Source organism: Sardina pilchardus, chromosome 15, assembly GCF_963854185.1.
Source record: "Sardina pilchardus chromosome 15, fSarPil1.1, whole genome shotgun sequence".
Classification (NCBI taxonomy): Eukaryota; Metazoa; Chordata; class Actinopteri; order Clupeiformes; family Clupeidae; genus Sardina; species Sardina pilchardus.
In genome coordinates this window covers 27906057-27926067 of record NC_085008.1, presented here as the reverse complement: position 1 = coordinate 27926067, position 20011 = coordinate 27906057, and the positions used below count along the sequence as shown (strand labels likewise).

The 20011-nt window shown below is 46.8% G+C and overlaps 1 protein-coding gene across 2 annotated transcripts in view; it reads left to right on the top strand.

Moving 5' to 3' along the window:
- Positions 1 to 20011, top strand: part of nme7 (NME/NM23 family member 7) — a 37899-nt gene that overhangs the window by 8763 nt on the left and 9125 nt on the right. For both annotated transcript variants that reach the window (XM_062556140.1, XM_062556139.1), the window contains exons 4-10: positions 561 to 671; positions 2888 to 2938; positions 3469 to 3676; positions 4010 to 4115; positions 9445 to 9509; positions 10519 to 10587; positions 13081 to 13182. In XM_062556140.1, coding sequence (XP_062412124.1) covers positions 561 to 671; positions 2888 to 2938; positions 3469 to 3676; positions 4010 to 4115; positions 9445 to 9509; positions 10519 to 10587; positions 13081 to 13182 — 712 coding nt within the window. The remainder of the gene's footprint in view (positions 1 to 560; positions 672 to 2887; positions 2939 to 3468; positions 3677 to 4009; positions 4116 to 9444; positions 9510 to 10518; positions 10588 to 13080; positions 13183 to 20011) is intronic.

Below are 20011 nucleotides of genomic sequence, written 5' to 3'. Positions count from 1 at the left end.
GACGTGTTTACAGTCCAGTGTTACTGAGGCTCCTCGTCTGGCAGGACAGTGAGCGTGTCCAGTCTCATTCTTGCGCTAGTCTATCACCCCTGGACCAGACGCAGTCTGGCTAAAACCAAGCCTGTCTGGTGGGAGTGTTTAGCGCTTGCGTTCGCTGTCCAAGGCTTTCAGGATGGCTTGTTCTGGTTCAGCAGGTTTCCTGAATAGCTTCCATGCCTCATCCAAGAATATATCAAGCAGTGTTTGATTTGTGTAATTTGTGGCATGGCCTGCATGATTGATGTTGATTTTTGTTGTTCTCTGGTTTAATGGCATTCCTAGAACAGCTTGTAGCTTTTTTGTTTTGTTTTTTGTTGACAGATTAATTGCCCGGGATTATTGAGCATGAATACATTGTCAGTGTGTGCCAGTGCGTCTGATCAGTAGTCTTACTTCCGCTCATTGAGCAGTGATTATTGGCAAATCCTTCCTTGTCTGTCTTTTCCCTCTTTATCTCAGTGCTGCACTCAGGAATGTCTACCAACGCTAATGTCTGCTTGCCCTTTTCTCCTTCTGCTCAGGACATTGGCCATGATCAAGCCAGATGCAGTCACCAAAGTGGGAGATATAATACAGTTGATCTACGAAGCCAACCTTATCATCACAAAAGCCAAGATGACAAAGTTTACTTGGTAAGCTCAGGCTGAGGCCTGTTTCTCCACATTTTGCCAAACAGGTTTTCTGGGGGAGTCCAAACTGTACTATATGAATTCAAAACCCCAGGCCTTGCTGCCATCCTCTTATACTCTAGCATGTGGGCGTGTTTGTCTGTCTGCTTGTCTAGTCTGCTTGAAGAGTAGGAGGAAGAACCTGTTCAACTAAAACAGTGAATCTGCCTCTGGCAGCTCTTCCTCTACAAAGTCATTCATATTCACAAAACCTCAGAATGGGAGAAGATATGTAGCAGGAATGGAAAGGCTCAACCACTTTTCACAGTGATTGTATCACAGTGACGCTGTCTCTGCAGAGCATCTGTTTTTTCATAGAGGGAAAATATGTGGTTGACATGTCATCACTGTATAAACGTTGGCACCTGAATGGGGTTTTTTTTCCCCACCTGACACCTGCACTAGGAGGAGGGGCTCTGAATACTTGGTGGTATTTGCATGAAATATTCTAATTAGCCCAGAGAGGCAGTGACGTACGTTCACGTGGGATCTCCACAAACCACATTCAAATTACAGGCCATGGTCGTTGGGCTTGTCTGTCAGCTGGGCCAATACTGTATGTGCATGTCCTGTCACTGAATGTTTGTGGGGCTGATGGCTGGAAGTGATGTGAATGTGGTGCCTGATCATTATGTTGTAATGAAGTTAGGGCAAGATGTGCTCTCTCCCACTCCATTTTGTACTGGTGTGAAGCCAGGCCGCCGTGGTCTAGAGCCACCGGCTCCAGTAGACAGTTGCGCTGGCTGTGGATTATCTCATCCCGCTGAAGCTTAATGATATCCGTTCGCTGAGCCTCGTCATCCCATTAACGCAACCCGGCTTAAGGGTAAACATTACTCTCCAATACGCAAGCCTCCGCGCTGCAGATTATGCTCGTACAGTAGCTCTGTCTAATTAGGCTGAAGTGATTCCGAAGCCGCACAACAACAGCGTACGGTCCAGTGGTGGCAGCGGCGGCGTACGGGAGAAGTGTGTGCAGCGCGGAGGTGAAAGTGCCATTGCGTGGGGAAGCGCCTTGGAGACTGGCCCCTGGTGAGCACGGGTGAGGGAGGAGGAGCAAGAGAGGGAGGGAGGGAGCGAGGGAGGGAGGGAGGGAGGGAGAGGCTGTCTCGTCTGCAGGCTGCTGTGCAGGCAAGCAGATGGTGGCAGCACCGATCCTGACTATGCAGAGCGAGCGAGCGCTCTCGCAGCAACAGTGCTTAGTGTCTTTGATGAATGTGCAGAATTACAGCCTGTGCCAACGGCTCCGAAGCATGAGCCCGCCTGAAAGCGAGCTATTTCAGCATGCCTCACGTGCTGTCTGAGAAATATGCCTATTTTCAACGCTGAAAACAAGCAAGGCATTAAGTGGAGGGTTCTGTGCTAGATGAGTCTGCTGTTGTTAAGGACATAGAGGAAAAGCCAATGTGGAACTGCACTCGGGGAAATGCAGTTTTGATACACTTTGCCTTGAGTTCTAACCTTGATGTGAAATAAACACACTTGGCAGCCATTTTGGAAGGCTAATCTCCTTCTTTCACCTTTAAAATATTGGCCTCCAGATATTTTGAGGTCCCCCTTGTGAAGACTGATTAATGTGTAATCCTTCCTCGAACTCATAAAGATAAAGCTGGGTAAAAAGTGAGAGCTAGGCTATTTGTTTGTCAAGAGACCGTGGGGTAAGTCAGGTTATTCTGAAATGCCTCATGACTATTTCTTTGGAACCTGCCTTGTTATTAGCACACAAACTGAGCTTCATCTTGCCCATGTAAAATTCACTCTTCATCTTGCCCATGTAAAAATCAGTCTTTATATTACTCATGTAAATATCACAAGTTATATTGCCCAATGTAGATATCACTCTTTATGTTGCCCATGTAAAAATCACACTCCGGTCTTTTATAGCAAGATTATCTAATAGCAGGTGTTAATTACGCTTTTAAATTCTTGATTTATTTTTCTGTGTTAAATGTAGTAGTAGTACTGATGACCTTTATAAGTTTGAAGGTCAGGAAGACATTTTCTTCGTACCGTGTGTAGAGAATCTCAGTTCTAGCACTACGCTCTTTCCCCTGTCCTACTTTTATATTGATGTCTAAGAGACAGAGTGCAGTTTGTCTTGATATAGGATTGAGTGGAGATTTTCTGGGTTTGCCAGATCATTCATTAACCGTGTGCACCTTTTATGGGTCTCTTTGCAGGAAGCAGGCGGCAGACTTTTACACGGAACATCAGTCAAAGTCTTTTTTCAAGTGAGTCTTGTTGGGGTGAATGATTGACTAGTGTGTGTTGGAGCCGCTGGAAAGCCTTTCTCAAGGAGACTACTGGTCAAACTACTAATCACAGCATTCCTCTGACATTGCAATGACATTGCTGTGTGTGTCTTTGAATGACTTTCAGAATTTCAGCATTTAGATGGCAGTTGTTAGATGTTAATTTGGACAATGGGCCACTTAAGTTTAGGTCCACTGGTTCACTTGAAGAGTGAAATGATTTTGTGAATCATCACTTCATTTGGAAATTGCAAATACAGACCAATAAACAAACTTGCACCTACCGGTATGCTAATCATTGCATCTATGCCAGATCACCAATATACGTAGAAGAATTGAGTGACTATTGACGACTGAAAATAGGAGTTTTCTCTTGCCATCCTTGCCTACAAGTTTGCTTTGGGCGTCTCAAGCACATTGAGACAATGTCATTTGTTAATGGCATTATAGAAATCAATTATAAGAATCATAATTGGTTGTCATGGCTACATGTCTCCCCTCTTCTGTAGCAACCTGCTGCAGTTTGTGACCTCTGGTCCGGTCATCGCCATGGAGCTGATGGGCGACGAAGCCGTGTCCGCCTGGCGGAAACTTCTAGGCCCGACAGACTCCTCCGTGGCACGGAAAGAGGCGGTGTCCAGCCTGCGTTCCCAGTTTGGCACAGATGGCACCAGGAACGCTGCGCACGGTTCCGACTCGCTGGCATCTGCTGCGAGGGTAAAAGCTCTGTCCTTATCTGGGCACCCTGGCTACGAGTGATGTGTTCTCTTGCTGAGTGGTCAGATCTGAAGTGCCTCCACGTCTGAAATTAAACTTTAGGGGGTGAAGATTATATGGTGAAACTTTCATGCTTTAGTCATAAAATGCACAAATGTTTTGCTTATCAGCCTAACTACAGTAGACTTTCACTATGAGAGCAATGCTGTTCTCTGAAGATTCAGTAATGTATCCTGTACAATACATTAGTCAGATTACGTGTGCATGATTATTAAACACAGATATGGCCCGCAGTCTTAATTGTGTTTTAAAAATGATATCTCATTTTTTTAGGAACTGGAATTTTTCTTCCCATCCACAGCAGGCCACGGACCCCCTAACACAGCCAACTACACAGACAGCACATGCTGTGTCATCAAGCCACACGCCATCTCCGAGGGTATGTATCGGCCCGACACCCCACTCTTAGCCCAACCAAAGATCATTAAGGGCGGAGCAAGATTCTTCATGAGAAGCCACTTCCTGGAACCCGAATCGCAAGAGGGAGGGGGGGGGGGGGGCAAAATCCCCCTTTATGCAGAGCTGTTCCATTGAAGTCTATGGGCATGACACACCCCTTTATGCAGAGGAAGTGATCCCCATTTTGCGCCCATAGATGAACTACGACAAAGTATTTTGCTCCGCCTTAAGGATCTTTGACCCAACCCACTGATCCGACCTCACCCCTGACCTGACTGACCCTTCACACCCCCCCTCCACACATCCCCCCCCCACACCCACCCCCCCCCCCCCCCCCCCCCCCACCCCTCCCGCCCTGTAGGTTGAGCTTTTCAACTCTACTCCTCCAGATCAGGCAGGACTATTGCAGCTGCTGCCCTGCCACTCACCTCACGCATCAGGCACACCAGCAGCCACCGCGGCGCTCTGCAGCCTCTCCTGTTGCGCAATCCCAACAGCGCAGTCCCACACTAGCATGGTTGACGCACACCAAGTGGGACCGCAACCACAACACTCGCAACACTCCCCACATGTTGTTCTTTGTGTTGCTCATGTCCTCTCTCATCTGCCTCTTCATGACCCGTGTAGGGAGTAGCTGATTTGACGAGTCATAAGGTCAGGCTGTAGGACTGAATCCGTGTTTTCACTGCAGATAGAAATGCTTTCGCAAGTTCACCCTTTTCTTTTAGGGATTTTAATTGGCTACTTTAGTAAGACACGTTAATGCCTTTGCTGCGTGTGTGTGTGTGTCGTGTGTGTCGTGTGTCGTGTGTGTGTGTGTGTGCGCGCGCGCCTGTGCTTGTGTCCGTGCCTTGTGTTTTGAGGATAGATTGGGCCTTAAATTACAGTTCTAATTAGTCAGGAAGAGGTGTTCTGGAAGACTATTTTGTAAGTCTTCAGGCTATTTTGCATCTCAGTGTGAACTAGTCATTACTCCCACATTTGAAAGAAATTGATGAGTCATTATGGCTTCTCATGTGCTTGCATGCTTCCAAGAGGTCTTACTCCCGTGGCTTGTTCTCATCATCATTGTTCTGTGCGTGTGTGTGGTGCAGTGAGGCGGTAATGTCTCGGCTCACCTGGCTAAAGAAACTGACACCCATTTCGGAGGTGATTTCCTGTTGCTTCCCATTCAGCTCAATCTTATCTCTTTATATAAGTGCCTTTTTCCCCTTCAGCCCTGGACTGTTGTTCTGCTCGTTATATGTTGAGGACTGCGTCACTCCCCCCCCCCCCCAAAGCCAGCACATATTCTTAACCAACCTTCCCTCCGTATTTTTCCAAATCCCCTCTCTGATCCCTGTTCGTGGAGCATGCCACGGGAGCGCTGACCTGTGAAATCTCAAATCCTCTGGCCCAAGCAGTGGTAGATATTTCACATCGCCCTGCTCTGACTGGACCACTAGTTGACATTTCACACAAGCGCTTGTCCCTTTCCGAGGGGGGTTTTGTCTAAACCCGTGGACTCAGTAAACCTGGGAGTTGATTATTCCCCTGCATTGCCATATTGCAGGTTTTACTGCGTGCTCGTAGATACATTTATTTTCCCTCCTCTCAAGCCCGGCGCCCACCGGACACGCCGTTCAGCGGTGTTCAGCGGTCTGGGTTTGACGCGCAGGATTTTAGAATAGCTTTCTATCTCTGTGCGGCTGCTGCACGGCAGACGTTTCCAGTGGGCTTTGCTCCGTTAAAAACAATGGAGTTCTAATTGTTTTATTGTCGCGGCATGCCGTGTGCGTGTCCAGTGGACTCAGTAAACCTTGGAGTTGATTATTCCCCTGCATTGCCATATGCAGGTTTCACTGCGTGCTCGTAGATGCATGTATTTTCCCTCCTCTCAGTCTCTTTGTCTCAGACAGACTTACCAGATCCATGGCAGATATTTTGGCTAAGCCCAGGATTAGCAGATACTTCTCTTTGACTGCCAACTAGGTAGTGGGTGGAGCTCTCACTTTTTAAAAGTACACACTTCAGTTCTCTGTGTGGGCAGTGCGCTTTCACAATAGATCTACTACAGTGCTTTTACAGTGCCCTGAAGGCATAGAGGTGTTAGGCTAGATTACCTCTCTGCCTAGCAGTGGAAAAGCAGACGCCTGTCGAGTTTGTCTGGTTGTCTGTAGGGAGGTATGTGTGCTGCGCTGTGCTGTGCTGTGCTGTGCTGTGCTGTGCGTGTCGGGAGGGAGGGTGAGAGAGAGCGGCTGGTGAGATGGCAGGGAAATGCCGCAGTGTTGGTCGGTTTTCACCAAGGAGCTCTTCACTCCCAGCAGCCCACCGACAGCTTGTGCTTGTGTTATGTTGTGTTGTGACTCATTCACCACCCTGGCAAGACCGACCAGAGACCCTGCTGGCTGCAAAGGAACACACACACATGCAGACACATAAAAAATACACACACACTCACAGATATACATGCATGATACATGTAAGCATACACACGCACTCACATGTACCACACACATGTACACACACACGCACACACACACACACAGAGAGAGACAGAGAGAATGTACTCATATGTTCACTTACACACACGACATGTATTCACCAAAACATACATGCACAGCATCCACATTCACACATAGCCAGCCCCCCTGCAGTGCTCATATCTGTAGCCGCCGAACCCAGGTAATTGAAAGAGGATTTGGGGCAAGATTACAATTTGATTGGGAGATCTGGAACCCTGTGGATTTGCAACAGGAGCCACAAATAATGACTAATACTAATAACAAAGCCCCTGCAGAGAGAGATAGAGGGAGAGAAGGAGAGATGGAGTAAGAGAGTGAGTGAGCAAGAGAGAGAGAGAGAGAGAGAGAGACAGAAAGAGAGAGAGAGAGAGAGCGCAAGACTACGGAAATAATTACAGAGATTAGGCGGCAGCCACCCTGCTAATTCTGTGGGCTGCCCATGTGACGTGGGTCACCAGCATGGTCAGAACTCTGGGTTATGTAATCCATATCAGAGTATTGTTCGCAGATCAAACAATTCCTCAAGTGTGAGTTGATCAGAGTCGCTTCATCAGTGTGCCAACTTTTAGTTTGGTCCCATTCACTGTCCCCATGTGTCATGAATCATGCTCTGATACTAGTCAGCGACAGGAAGTGCTCTCTGATAGAAATGATGCATGTGTATTTGTGCACAGCGCAGCAGAAGTGTTCTTGGAGCCATGGTGGTGGGTTTGGCCTGTTTTAGCCTCGTTCAGGCTGATCATGGAAAAGCTTAATCATTACAGATACATATTTGTGGCTCGCAGGGCAAGGCAGCTCCGTGATGTTCGCCGTTCTCCGCTGCCTTGAACTGGCTCGGCCCGAAGGCAGCGGCAGGATCCTTCAAAACCTGGCTAATCATTTGCTCATGCTCACGGTGAAGGAGCTAATATTGGAGAAAAAAAAATGCATCGCGCACACATGCCCCACTTCATTACGCTGACGGACTTTTAATAGCGGCGTGATTTGTACGGCGCCCGTTTTGTTCCCTCCCCTCATTTATCTGCCATTTTCTGCCATTTTCTTCTCCCTCTCCACACATGTCCCCTGTGGCCAATTGGGTTGCGTCAGTGTGCAAAGCGTGATTTAGGAGAGTGTCCCTGGACTGGGTCATTAGGGGCACAGTTAACGCCGTCGCTTAGAGCAGTATAGATTAAACAGGAGGGCATTATTCATTAACCCTTAGAGTGCCCACACCACCCCTTGCCAAAGTCCATCATAATAAAAGTTAGTTATGACTCTTTGAGGCTGAGCTGGCACAGAGGGCTTAGTGTCCTCGTCCAATGAGACGTCTTGGAGGTCAGTGCTCCGTTTTATACTCTTGGCCAATGGCAGCTCCCGGCTGGCCTTTTTTTCTGTCCTCGGGGTCTAGCCGATTGACACCTAGTCACACCTTCCTCTGTCTGAGAGTGTCGGCCAATGAGACGAGCCTGCTGTTGCCTCGCTCATGACTGGAATAGGGAAACATGTGTTGCTAGGCACCCGGAGATCCATCTCCTAGCAACAGGGTTGGTGCGTTGGGGAGATGCTGTGACGGAACGGCGGGCCAGGCGGCGTGACTTGGGAAGAGCACAGAGCACACACGTCCACACGTATAATCCGCTCATCAACAGAGCCTGCCAACTCCTCATCTGGATGACCGTGGCTGTATCCTGAGGGGGCAAACTGTATAACGCTTGATCTCTGTAGACAGACACGGAGGCAAAAATAATGGTTGAATAATTCGGGTTCATTACCGTTCTTCTAGCTTTTATACAATAATCCGTTTGCTGTCTGTTTATAGAAATCATCATCATAATCATCATCATATATTTTCCATCCCACATTTGGCCTCATTTGCTGAGTCTGATGCTCATTTGCTTGGTGCTGCTGCTCTGGTGACAGGTGGCGGATAGTGAAATATATTAGCCCTAATATCTTTGGCTCCTCAGGAGGCATGAATCATCAGGAGGCAGAGACGCAGAAGGCCATGAACCCACTGGGAGCATTATTATATTTCAAAATAGTTTTGAACACGTCATCTCTCGCTTCCTCCTCGTTTCTCCCCCCTTCTCATTTCCGATTCCATATGTCATCACATCATGTTTTTCGCACTCAGAATACAGCAGTCTGTAGGATGAAGTCAATGTCTCTCTGAAGGGTCTGTTTGTCTGCCTGCTTGTCTGCCTGTCTGCCTGTCTGTCGGTCTCTGTGTCTGTCCATCCGTCCATCCAGTCTAATGTGTCTATTAATATGCTGTATCCATCAATTGATTAATTGATTAGATTGGGTTCAGCTAATGAAAGTTGTGCCCGGCCCGGACCGTCTCCATTCCAGACTCCCTTGCTATCTGAGCAATCCTTCAGGACTTCAACCCCTCGCCCTCAATACCATTTAGCCCTGCTGTCTGTCTAGGACCTATAGAGGTCGTATTGATCCCATATCATGCTATACCCACCATGAACGCCGTGGGTTTCTGCACAGTGCGTTCTGTTGAGGATCTAAACCAGTCAGTCGCCTGTAACGTTTAGTCAAGAAGACGGGCCCTGTGATGGCATTAATGATAAGCTATGCAAAGAGACAGGTACTGTGTATTTGTGCAAAAGCAATAAACCCCCAGCAATATATCAAGTGCTGTTCATTTTGGTTGTGCAGTATGAGTTAAGCTCGTGCATGTGAAATGAGGATGGAAATCAGGGCAGTGGAACTGAGAGCACCATCTCACTGGAGCATGTCGGGATATGATTTATTCAGAGTCCTTTTCTTTGTTTCTAACATTTCCCCTGTCCCGTCTCTATCTTGTAACAGCCCTGACCGGAAAAATCCTGGGATCCATCATAGATGCCGGTTTTGAAATCACAGCATTGCAGATGGTAAGATGGTACAGTACATGAAATGTGATTTCTTACAAAGCTTGATTTATGAAATCATCACCTCAAAAAAATGCACCTAATTCGTAACACATCCTTGTGGTCCAAAAGCAAATCTGTTTTGGATTATCAATTTTTGCTGGATGTAGATCAGGACCCCTCCCCCCCCCAGTGTACCACACATAGTCATGTGACCCGGGGCTTCTCTTCTTGTATCTGGACCAAACTGACCCTGGCATTGATCAGGCAATCAGTCCTGGAATCAGTGACCTTCCTCAGTTCCCCACTGCCTCCCTCCAATCAGAGTGCAGAAGCCAGGTCGTGTGACCCTGCTAAACTTGGTCTCTCTAGAGTACATTGCACATGCAGAAGCAGTATTAATCAATATCAATCAGCTCGTTTTTTTGCTGTTGATGGCGGTCACTGTAATGAAGCTAGTAAATAAGATAATTGGGATGATAACGCTCATAAAATTTGATGATAGGAGTGTGTTAAAGAGCTGTCATTAGTACAGGGTTGGCTGAATGTAAGATGTTGCTTGTCAGGCTGATGAGGTTTTCCTGTTTGCTTCACTGTGGCTGCATGTAGCACAAAGTCATGTTGTGAATGGCCAGTGAATTTGAACTGGGTGGAGAGTATATCCTCTCTTTTCCTCCACTTAGATTCATTCATTCAGTTGTCACCAGTGTTGGCTCACAAAAGGTTGAAGATTGGTGGCTTAACATGACTGACATATTAACGTTCATCTGATTGCCTGTAGAGGTTAAGAAGTTCAGTATGTGTAAAATAAAGTGCAATTAAGTTAAATATGGTAATTATCCCATTTCAAGCCACCATTGTTCCGTTTATGTTCACACCACGCCATTTTCAGTCACTTAATTGGTAACTATTTCTCAGCTGTCATGGGAGTAGCAGTTTCCACTTGGATGACCTTGGGATAGTTTTGTTTGACCTTTTGCCTAAGGTATGAGATGGTTATTGATTACACTGGCTTGAACATTTTTCCCTGCAGATCAACATGGACCGTGCCAACGCCGAGGAATTCTTTGAAGTTTACAAAGGGGTTGTGACGGAATACACGGTAAATATAGAATCTGACGGGCACACGGAAAGGATTTGCTGCCTTTGGTGTTTGTTGTTTTTTGCCATATTGCAAATACCATCCACATATGTTAGCTGGTAGTAAAGGCATGCGTCATAAAGGTCAGGAGCTTCCCTCTACACTACGGCATGTGTTTCCAGTTGAACACGGACTTATCATCCTCTTTACAGACCTACAGGGAGACACAGAGGGGAGTTGAGACGAATAGCTGCCCATTCTCATACAAACATTTGTTGAAAAAAAAGTCACTCAAATAGGGGAGGAATGTATCCGGCAAAGTGTTGAACTAGAAACCTTGCGGCGCTTTTTTTGTTATTGTGAGCCCTGTGTAGTGTTCATCCCTCTCAGCTGGGGGTGTTCCTGGGTTGCTGTGCGTCCGCGCCCAGACATACGTACGTGACTGCCAGAGCAAGACGTGTTTGAAGGTTCCCTCACACGTGGCTCCTGCAGCCTCCTCTGCGCTCTGCCAAAACAGACCGTGCAGACGAGCACATCTTATCTGCGGCTCTATATTCGGCTCCGCCGCTTGGTTGCCATGGTTCCCCTCGACCGCCCCATACTCCCCTAACTCTCTCACATTACACGGTGAGGTACCATGTCGCATCGCCAATTAGCCCCATATCTTCGATACTCGTTCCGATATGGGCTTCGGCTGCTTGTTTGTGTGATCCCATAATTCCATTTGACCTTGGCGTAAACAGCAGCCAGTGCGCTACCACGTCACGTCACCGTTTAGCCCCCACTTCCTTCATCCCTGCTTGTCCAAGTTTAACTTTAAGTGGAATGCACTTTTCCGATTCCTGCTACAGTTGCTCATTTGTTTGACCCAATAATTCCATTTTTACCGTGTGGTAAACAACGGCTTCACCTATTTAGGCCCAATCTCTAAACCTTACTTCATCCACTTAATACCCTTCTACTGACATTAAGCCCATTATATAATTTTAGAGTGAGAAAGACAAAGGTAACCTTCTAATCCCATCCCTAATTCACAGGGCCCATAGTCCAGCCCGCCCCTTACTTTTCTTTCACTTCCGTTATTACCATGGGAACCAAGACTGACCCAACACCAGCCAACAATCCAGCTCCTAATACCAAATACTAAAATAAATGTACTTCTCTCCAGGCTTTTATTTTGACGCAAAACAATGGCAAGAGTCCATGTGCATGCATCCCTGAAGGACAAAAGGACAGGAAATGGATTATAGTGGACACAGCCATTCCCCTTCCTGTTAACCATTAGTGTGTGTGTCCTGGCTCAGGTGCGGCCAGGAGACCTGTAGTATACGGCACTGATAGTGGGAGCAGCACCCAAGCTGAACTGAAGTGCTGGCCTTGAGCTGGCCTCTTTATCTTGACGGCGTCTCTCAGTCACTCGGAGTAATTAATCATGCTTATTAGCTTGTTCAGTAGATCCCAATCAGCGCTCCTTTGTGCCATAGAGGAAGCGGCTTTCCAATTATTTATTTATTTGTTTTGTTGTTTGTTTTTTTCTTTTCAGGAATAGGAACACATTTTTACCTGTCTCGGAACAATTACATTCTGGGTGGAACAGTTTGTCATGTTTTGCATTAAGTTTTCCATGTGATATTGATTCCAGTGAAAGCCAGCTCTTGGACTGCATAGGAAAAAAAGCAACAGCAGCAGAAGGGGTGTGGTTTCAGACCATAGGGGTATACTATGAAGCAAGGTTACTGGTTTACCCAGGTAAGCTATCTGTTTAAAAACAATAGCTGGTTAGAGCAGTGTTTTTTTTTAGAGATCAGTGGTTACTCCTCAAATTCCCTGAGTTAGCCAGGTACCTTGCTTTGTAGTACTGCCGTCAGAGATTGGAGACACAACGTGCAATGAAAGTAGCACAAACCAACAAAATAATAATCCCGGATACTAGTCTAAAAGATGAATTAAGGAAGCTAATGTGTCCAAAAACAAACTCCCCAAAGCTCCTAGTTCAAATGTTCTACGTTTGTGTTCCCTGGCCAATAGTAATCTCACTCTCTGATCTAATGCGTTGTGTATGGGCAGTTTGAGTGTGAACGCCCAGCTAAAATTAGCCTTCCCCCCTCCTTCTCTCCCTCTGCCCTCTGTCATCTCGCAGCTTCTTAACATAGACCCTGCCATTCCACCTCATCCTCGACCAGCTTTCTCTTTCAACGACACTGTTACAGAAAATATCTCATAAAACCAAGATTAACATGGTATGAAAAATGAATCCTGTTGGAAAACGGCCGAGCCCTCGCACAATGAAAAGGATTGTTCACTTTTATTTACCTTTTTTTATTTATATATTTATTCTTTGGGTAGTCCTGAAACCCGAGCCCACTCAGTCCACAGCTAGGGTCTCGCAGCTGCTCCAATGTCTTTCCAAGGTCTGCCCGCGCATAATAGCCCCTTTCATTGCCACAGGGCTTAGCTTAGAGGTGGACGCTATGAGTCGGCGCTTTTAACTCTGGCCTGTGTGCTGTTGTGTAGGGGATGGTGGCAGAGCTCTCCTCGGGACCGTGCATGGCTCTGGAGATTCACGCCTCAGACGCAGCCACAGCCTTCCGACAGTTCTGTGGACCAGCCGACCCGGTAAGTCCTGACTGTAAGCTAACGTTCAGTGCAACGATTAGGCTCTGGGAAAAAAAAGGAAAATAAAAAAGGAACTTGCACACAACAGCCCCATTCACCAGTTGCTTTGACGTACATGCCAGTGGAACACATAAACAGTTAAGGCAAAGTTTACAGAAAAAGTCTAAAGTTCAGGTGTCAACAGGTGTAATAAAGCCTTCACTTGGATCGGTTACTTCTGGTCGTTCTTGTTTAGTTCTAACTTCTTCTATTTCCATTAAGTTAGTTCCCAGTTCAAAGCATTCATTGTCTCCGTGAGGGGCTGATGAAATGTATACTGTATTAGGCCAGGAACTGATGCATTGAAGTATGCACGCAGGGTTGCCATGGCTACATACTGAACACAAATGCCCATATCTCCCATAATCCTCTGAGGGGCAGCAGGGAGGAATGGAGGGAGGGAGAGAGGGAGGGAGAGAGGGAGAGAGGGAGGGAGGGAGGGAGGGAGGGAGGGAGGGAAGAGAGAGGACCGAGTAGCCCCTCTGGCTCCTCTCCCTCCGAGCCTACTTACAGTTGTGCCGATGCCAGCAGAACGCACAAGGTGCGGGCTGTCCACAACTGTCAGGCTGCCAGCCCTGTGAGATAACAATTGAAGTCAGTCCCCGGGGTGAGGGTTCGTTGGCCTTGTAAACTATACAAAAGGGCCCTGATAATAGCGTGGACTTTACCCATAATCAATGGCCCCGCTGCGCCCTCCTCACCCGATCGCCTGCGTGCCGCCGCTCCTTCAAAGCGGGCGCACTGTTGAAAGTGTAAACGCCTGGCATAGCACCGCTCAGCTGTAATGCTTCTGTTTGTGCCAGAGTTCTCCTCGCACAAGGACTCCTGCGTCCCCAGCTTTGCTCTGGTTTCTCGCAACTGTTTGTCACTGAGCTTAAGACAGAGTTGTTAACATGTTAGAGAGCACTTGAGTCATTAAAACGAGTCAGAGGGCGCTTTGACCGGGCCATAACCGGAAGGTCAAAAGGTCAAAACCACAGCAAGGAACTGAGATGGAGAAAGAGAGGGTGTGGCATAAACTAAACTGAACTGGTCAGAAGGGACTGTTGCATAAAAGCCATAAAGCAGAAATGTTCTCAGTTAAAGACGTTTGTCTGTGGATTTCCGCTGAATGTTATCAGTTGCAAACACTGTCCCTTTTTTTTGTGGAAATCAAAGTCGTGCCACATCCAAGGAGACAGCCATGCGCTTGCTGTTTTCCATAATCACATTTCCATTGTGGGGTTTCTTTTTTTTTTTCTTTTTTCTCTTTGAAGGGCGAATGAGTTTCCTGAATTAGAAAAGGCTGTTCCCCAAACTAGTTCTGCTCCAAGAGAGAGAGAAAACAAATTTTATGTGCTACTAAGTGGACTTTGTCGCCAGCCGTCCAGCCCCGGCTATTTCCATCGTAGGCATACTTGTGGCTACGCTGTGGCCGCTTGAAATGCAGACTGAATATGCCTCCCTGTGTCTGACCTCTCCCCAAGGTCAGAGCAGATTGCTCAATCATGGCTCCGGAACAGAACTCCTGAGGAGGCTCCGCCCTCTGCCCTCCCCCTTTCCCAGCAGCCTCCAGTGGGGGAGAGGAGGGCTCTGCATATGCTCCATCACTAGCCGATCAGCTTGTCTCCGTCACTCGCTGTCTCTCTCTCTCTCTACCCCTCTCATGCTCTCTCTCTCTCTCTCTCTCTCCTTCCCTCCCCTCTTCCACCCCTTACCTCTCTCCTTCTCCCTCTGCCCCCCCTTCTCCCATTCCTTGCTTCTCTCTCTCTCTCCCTCTGCCCCCCTTCTCCCATTCCCTACCTTTCCCTCTATCTTATTCAGGCTCCCTCCCTTTCTCTTTCTATCTCCTGCTCTCTCTCTCTGGCCCACTCTCCCGCTATCTCTCTCTCTCTCTCTCTCCTTTTCTCTCCCTGACTCCCTCCCTCCCTCCTCTCCTTCTCACCCACCCTCATTCTCTCTGTCCATATATTTCTCTCTGCCCCCCCCCCCCCTCCTCTGAGTATCCTCTCCTGTGCGGCTCCGCTGCTTCAGCACGCCTCGTCTGGCTGCTCTGTCTGTCACCCGCGCCTGCTGGGTTGTGGAGCTGCGTGGGCGCCTCATAACGAACACACACAGCCTGATTATGACACTTGTCACAGAGGTGTTGAGAGACTGGAGGGAAAGGTTTCTGCAGGGTGTGTGTGTGTGTGTGTGTGTGTGTGTGTGAGTACTGTAGGCAGGTTGAACTCTTAACACTCCTGCCTGTCGTCTTGCCTGCCTGGAAGCCTTCCAGCCCAGCCATGTTTCCTCTTTTCCACAGGACAAAGCGCTGCACGTCTCTTAAAACACATTACCTGTACACACACACACACATTAGTGTTTGTATTATCTCTTAAACACTGCCTGTGCACACACACACATTAGTGTTTGTGTGTGTGTGTGCTGCCTGTTCCAGCAGGGTCTGCTGCTTGTCCTAGATGAGACGGCCATGAAAACCACCATGGCTCAGGTGCAATAAGTATTACAAATGGAGGGGCCTGTTTGTACTCTTCCATAGTGTGTTGATGATGATGTGTGCGAGTGTGTGGGACCGAGAAAGAGAGAGGGAGGTGTGTGTGTGTGTGTGTGTGTGTGTGTGTGTCTGTGTGTGTGTGTGTGTGTGTGTGTGTGTGTGTGTGTGTGTGTGTGTGTGTGTGTGTGTGTGTGTGTGTGTGTGTGAAAGCCATGGGTAAATGTTTGTTCAGTCACAAAACACGATGCCCCTCACTGTTCAGCTGTTGGCCCCTGGAGTTCTGAAGCATGACCTCTTGCTCAACTCCATCACCTGATCAGTGGGCAAGCCTGGGTGTGGTTGACACCTTTTTCAGCATTTCTTCCTAGTTAGGAAAACATCATGACTCCTATGTAAAATTGAACTCCACTATATTATTGACACAGGGATATCATGCCGGCTCTTGTTTGCTCAGCAAGTGCAACTGTAAACCTGAAACAGTAGTGTACTGTATAAATACCATTATCTTGTTATCGCCCAGGCTCTATTGTATTTCTTGTACAGATTGCTTAAACTGTCAGAAAAGTAGAAAAGAGGTCAATTGAAGGATCGTGGCGTTCCATTTTTCTGATAACAATTGTCAATTATTGCATGTGGAAAACAGTCAAAAAACAACAGCAACAAAAAAAAAAAAACACGGTTGCTCTTTACTTGAAGGTATCATGACACTGTCATGAACGTGTCATGAGCATTAGAAACGTTTATGACATAATGTTTGTCATGAAGTGCCATTCGTTTTTTGTCATGACTGGTTAGGAAATTAAAGAGACCCTATGCAACTTTCTGCAGGAGACGATCGCTCCTTGTTTACATCTGGAAGTCTGAGACGAAGAACCACGCTTGCAATTTATATATTTATAGCCTATACATGTATAAATATACACGCTAAAGCTGTCGGGGAAGCTCTGTAGAGAAAATGCAAGCATAAAACGAGCGAAAACGAAAAACGAAACCGAAACCAGAGATGAAATCGCCAATCCTGCATAGTTCCTCTTTAAGATCATCATGACTGTTAGGGTTAGGGTTAGGGTTAGGGTTAGGGTTCATGCGTCATAACAGTGTCATGTCACTCTTATGTAGATACCTTCAAGTAAAGTGTTTCCAGAAAAACTACATGAAGGCTGAAACTCCACAAACCTTCCCATACTCATGGGCAGTTGTTACTAGATGGTTGTATCTTCATTCTCCCCACTGTATGGCTGTGGAGGATCCATCATGACGTTGTCCAGAGGGAAAAGCTTAGGGATGAGTTGAAGCCCATTCTGATGAGATTTCGCTCCTCTCTTGTTGTCTTAATTGCCTCCACCTGGAGGTGTGTTTACCTTTCATTTCTGGGGCAGGCTCCAAAATCCCATCGCTGCTTGTGAGCGTACTTATCGTAAGTTGGAGTGGCCTTAGAACATTGTGTGTTCCTCGTCAACACACGGTTCAGTCGAGTCCTGCGTCCACCTAAGAAAACCTGTTGGTCTTAAGAGCTTGCAAAGTAATTGTTGCAATATGCAGAAACTGCTGATGCCAAAAGAGGCATTGTCTTGCTTAGTGCAGATATCAGTATGTGGCCTTTAATATACTGGACCTTGTTTGTCATGGGTGTATAAAGGATCCGCAATATTATATTCAAAATAAAGTTTGGATCTGCCTCGAAGTACAAGAAAGATGTTTATATAGCAGGCATATGAAAATCTTCTGCAGCCAGATCACTCACACATGCAAAACCTGTTGTTAAAGTGGTATTTGATAGTTACAATGCTGCAATGACAAAAAACAAAAGAGTGGTGTGAAGTCACCCGGGTATTTAAATCTACTTGCAAAATGCAAAAATAATTCGCAATTTTGAAATGCATCGGCAAGTCCGACATGATTGATGTGTTCAGCTCAATAGCGATAGCAATGGCGGAATAGGGTCTTCTCACCTGTTGGTGTGTCATTGGTAGCCCACATTGAAAGCCTTTACCCTGTTGAACCCATGGAGAGAGAAGAGTAATGGCAGAATAGGGTCTTCTCACCTGTTTATGTCATTGGTAGCCCAAACTGAAAGCCTTTACCCTGTTGAACCCATGGAGAGAGAAGAGTAATGGCAGAATAGGGTCTTCTCACCTGTTGGTGTGTCATTGGTAGCCCAAACTGAAAGCCTTTACCCTGTTGAACCCATGGAGAGAGAAGAGTAATGGCAGAATAGGGCCTTCTCACCTGTTGGTGTGTCATTGGTAGCCCAAACTGAAAGCCTTTACCCTGTTGAACCCATGGAGAGAGAAGAGTAATGGCAGAATAGGGTCTTCTCACCTGTTGGTGTGTCATTGGTAGCCCACATTGAAAGCCTTACCCTGTTGAACCCATGGAGAGAGAAGAGTAATGGGCTGTGGCTATGAGTGGCTAGTTTGGTCACTGGCATGGTGCCAAGCTTTGTGTACTCCCCTTGACAACTCCCTAACTCTCCTGCTGAGCACTTGGACGAGAGCCACAGCCTGCCGGGCCTCTCTGGCGTTGAGCCCCGCGAGGCTGTTGGGTACACGGTGTGTGTGTGTGTGTGTGTGTGTGTGTGTGTGTGTGACAGGAGGCGTCCACCTCACTGGCAGAGAAGAGTCATCGGAGTCCTGAGTGTCCACTGATTCCTTTGAAGGAGTCAGAGCGACGTGGTCCGGTACTCTCTGTTAGTCTTCAGAAACGGCCCGTGGGGAGAAGCGGAGGAAGTTGACATTGTGTTCTTCTGAACTCAGGGTGAAAGATAAGCAAGCAAATGATCTGAATCATTTGAAGTTCCAAGATTGCCATAGCAGACAGTGCATCCAGAATACACATCTGACCTTCCCTTCACATGCTGAGACCATTCAGTGACAGATATCTGACTTATTGGTCTTACACTTACATACGTACTATGGTATACACTAATCCAGCGAAACACGGAAGTAACACAAAACCGCCATTACTGCGTGCCTGGCTGCTAAGAAATTAGCTCGTTGGTTCCATAGGCGGCTGTTGCAGAAGTTAGCTGTCATTAATACACGTCTTAATACCTTATGGTGTTAATAAATTACCTTCATTGGTACGTTTTGGTACAGTCTGACATCATTGATCCAATGTTCCCTTTCACCTGACATTTTCATTCATTAGCAGTCCTCTCGTTAGACATTCTCTGACAGGATGCTTTCATTGAAAAGCACAGACAAGTGTCACTCGTCACACTCGCAGGCACGCAGTAATGGCGATATTCAAGATGGCAGCGCCCATAAAGTTCGCGCTGGATTAGTGTATTGATGGTGGTAAAACTCTCCCAAAAACACATTCTTGTTCTTGATGTAATTGTTGTTATTGTCTACTCGAAACTTACTTCAAGAAGGCATGTGTGCAGTTAAGTCTCTGGTGTTATCAGAGAGCCCCTCGGAGTCTTATAATGCCCCATGGTTGATTAGAACCCTTTGTTTTGTACACACACACACACACACACACACACCCACACACGCTCTCACACACACATGCTCACAATTCACCCTGATTTGCGTGTCAAATACTCTTAAATCTGCTCAACCAAGTGGTTAGATCCTATTGGGTGCAATTGCTTCAACATGCTGTGCATGCTTAAACCGAATTTTGAGGTTTTAGTTGTTTTGTTTTTTTTATTCGCAGAGATCGTTCAGCTTTGTGTTTTTATTGCGTGTGTGTGTGTGTGTGTGTGTGTGTGTGTGTGTGTGTGTGTGTGTGTGTGTGTGTGTGTGTGTGTGTGTGTGTTTCTCATGACTTCCTGACCAAAAGAGTTTTCAGAATAAACAACGTGTCCTGGAAGTCTCATCTGATGTATAGTCTGCTCTTAACATGGCCTGAGTAAGCGTAGTTTCATCAGTCATGACGCGCAACATATCGTCTCCTTTTTCCAGCCAGTTGGCCGTGTGAGGTCATCCTGGAAGGACAGTCTGAACACTGCTGTCATTATGTTCTCAGGAAACAAATGACTTCATGGTTTACCCGTTTTGTTAAGGCCACCTCCCTGCTAATAGATAATGAGTGTGTGGATGTTATGGGGAAATACGCAGTTATGCCCTCTCAAATCTTCAATCGATCAGACTACAGATTAAACATTCTCTTTTTATTTACATTCTCTCACTGTTTTAACACGTCAGAAGTGGCCAGTTGGCTTGTATGAACCGTATCAAGAACAGGCTGTGCCCTTCACAACATGCTATCGAAATGCATTCCCTCTTCAAAGTCTTTATCGGAATAATATGAATGGCCAGACCAGTCTTAAAGTGGGTCTACTGGCGCTGGTGCAGAAGTCCTGTTTGG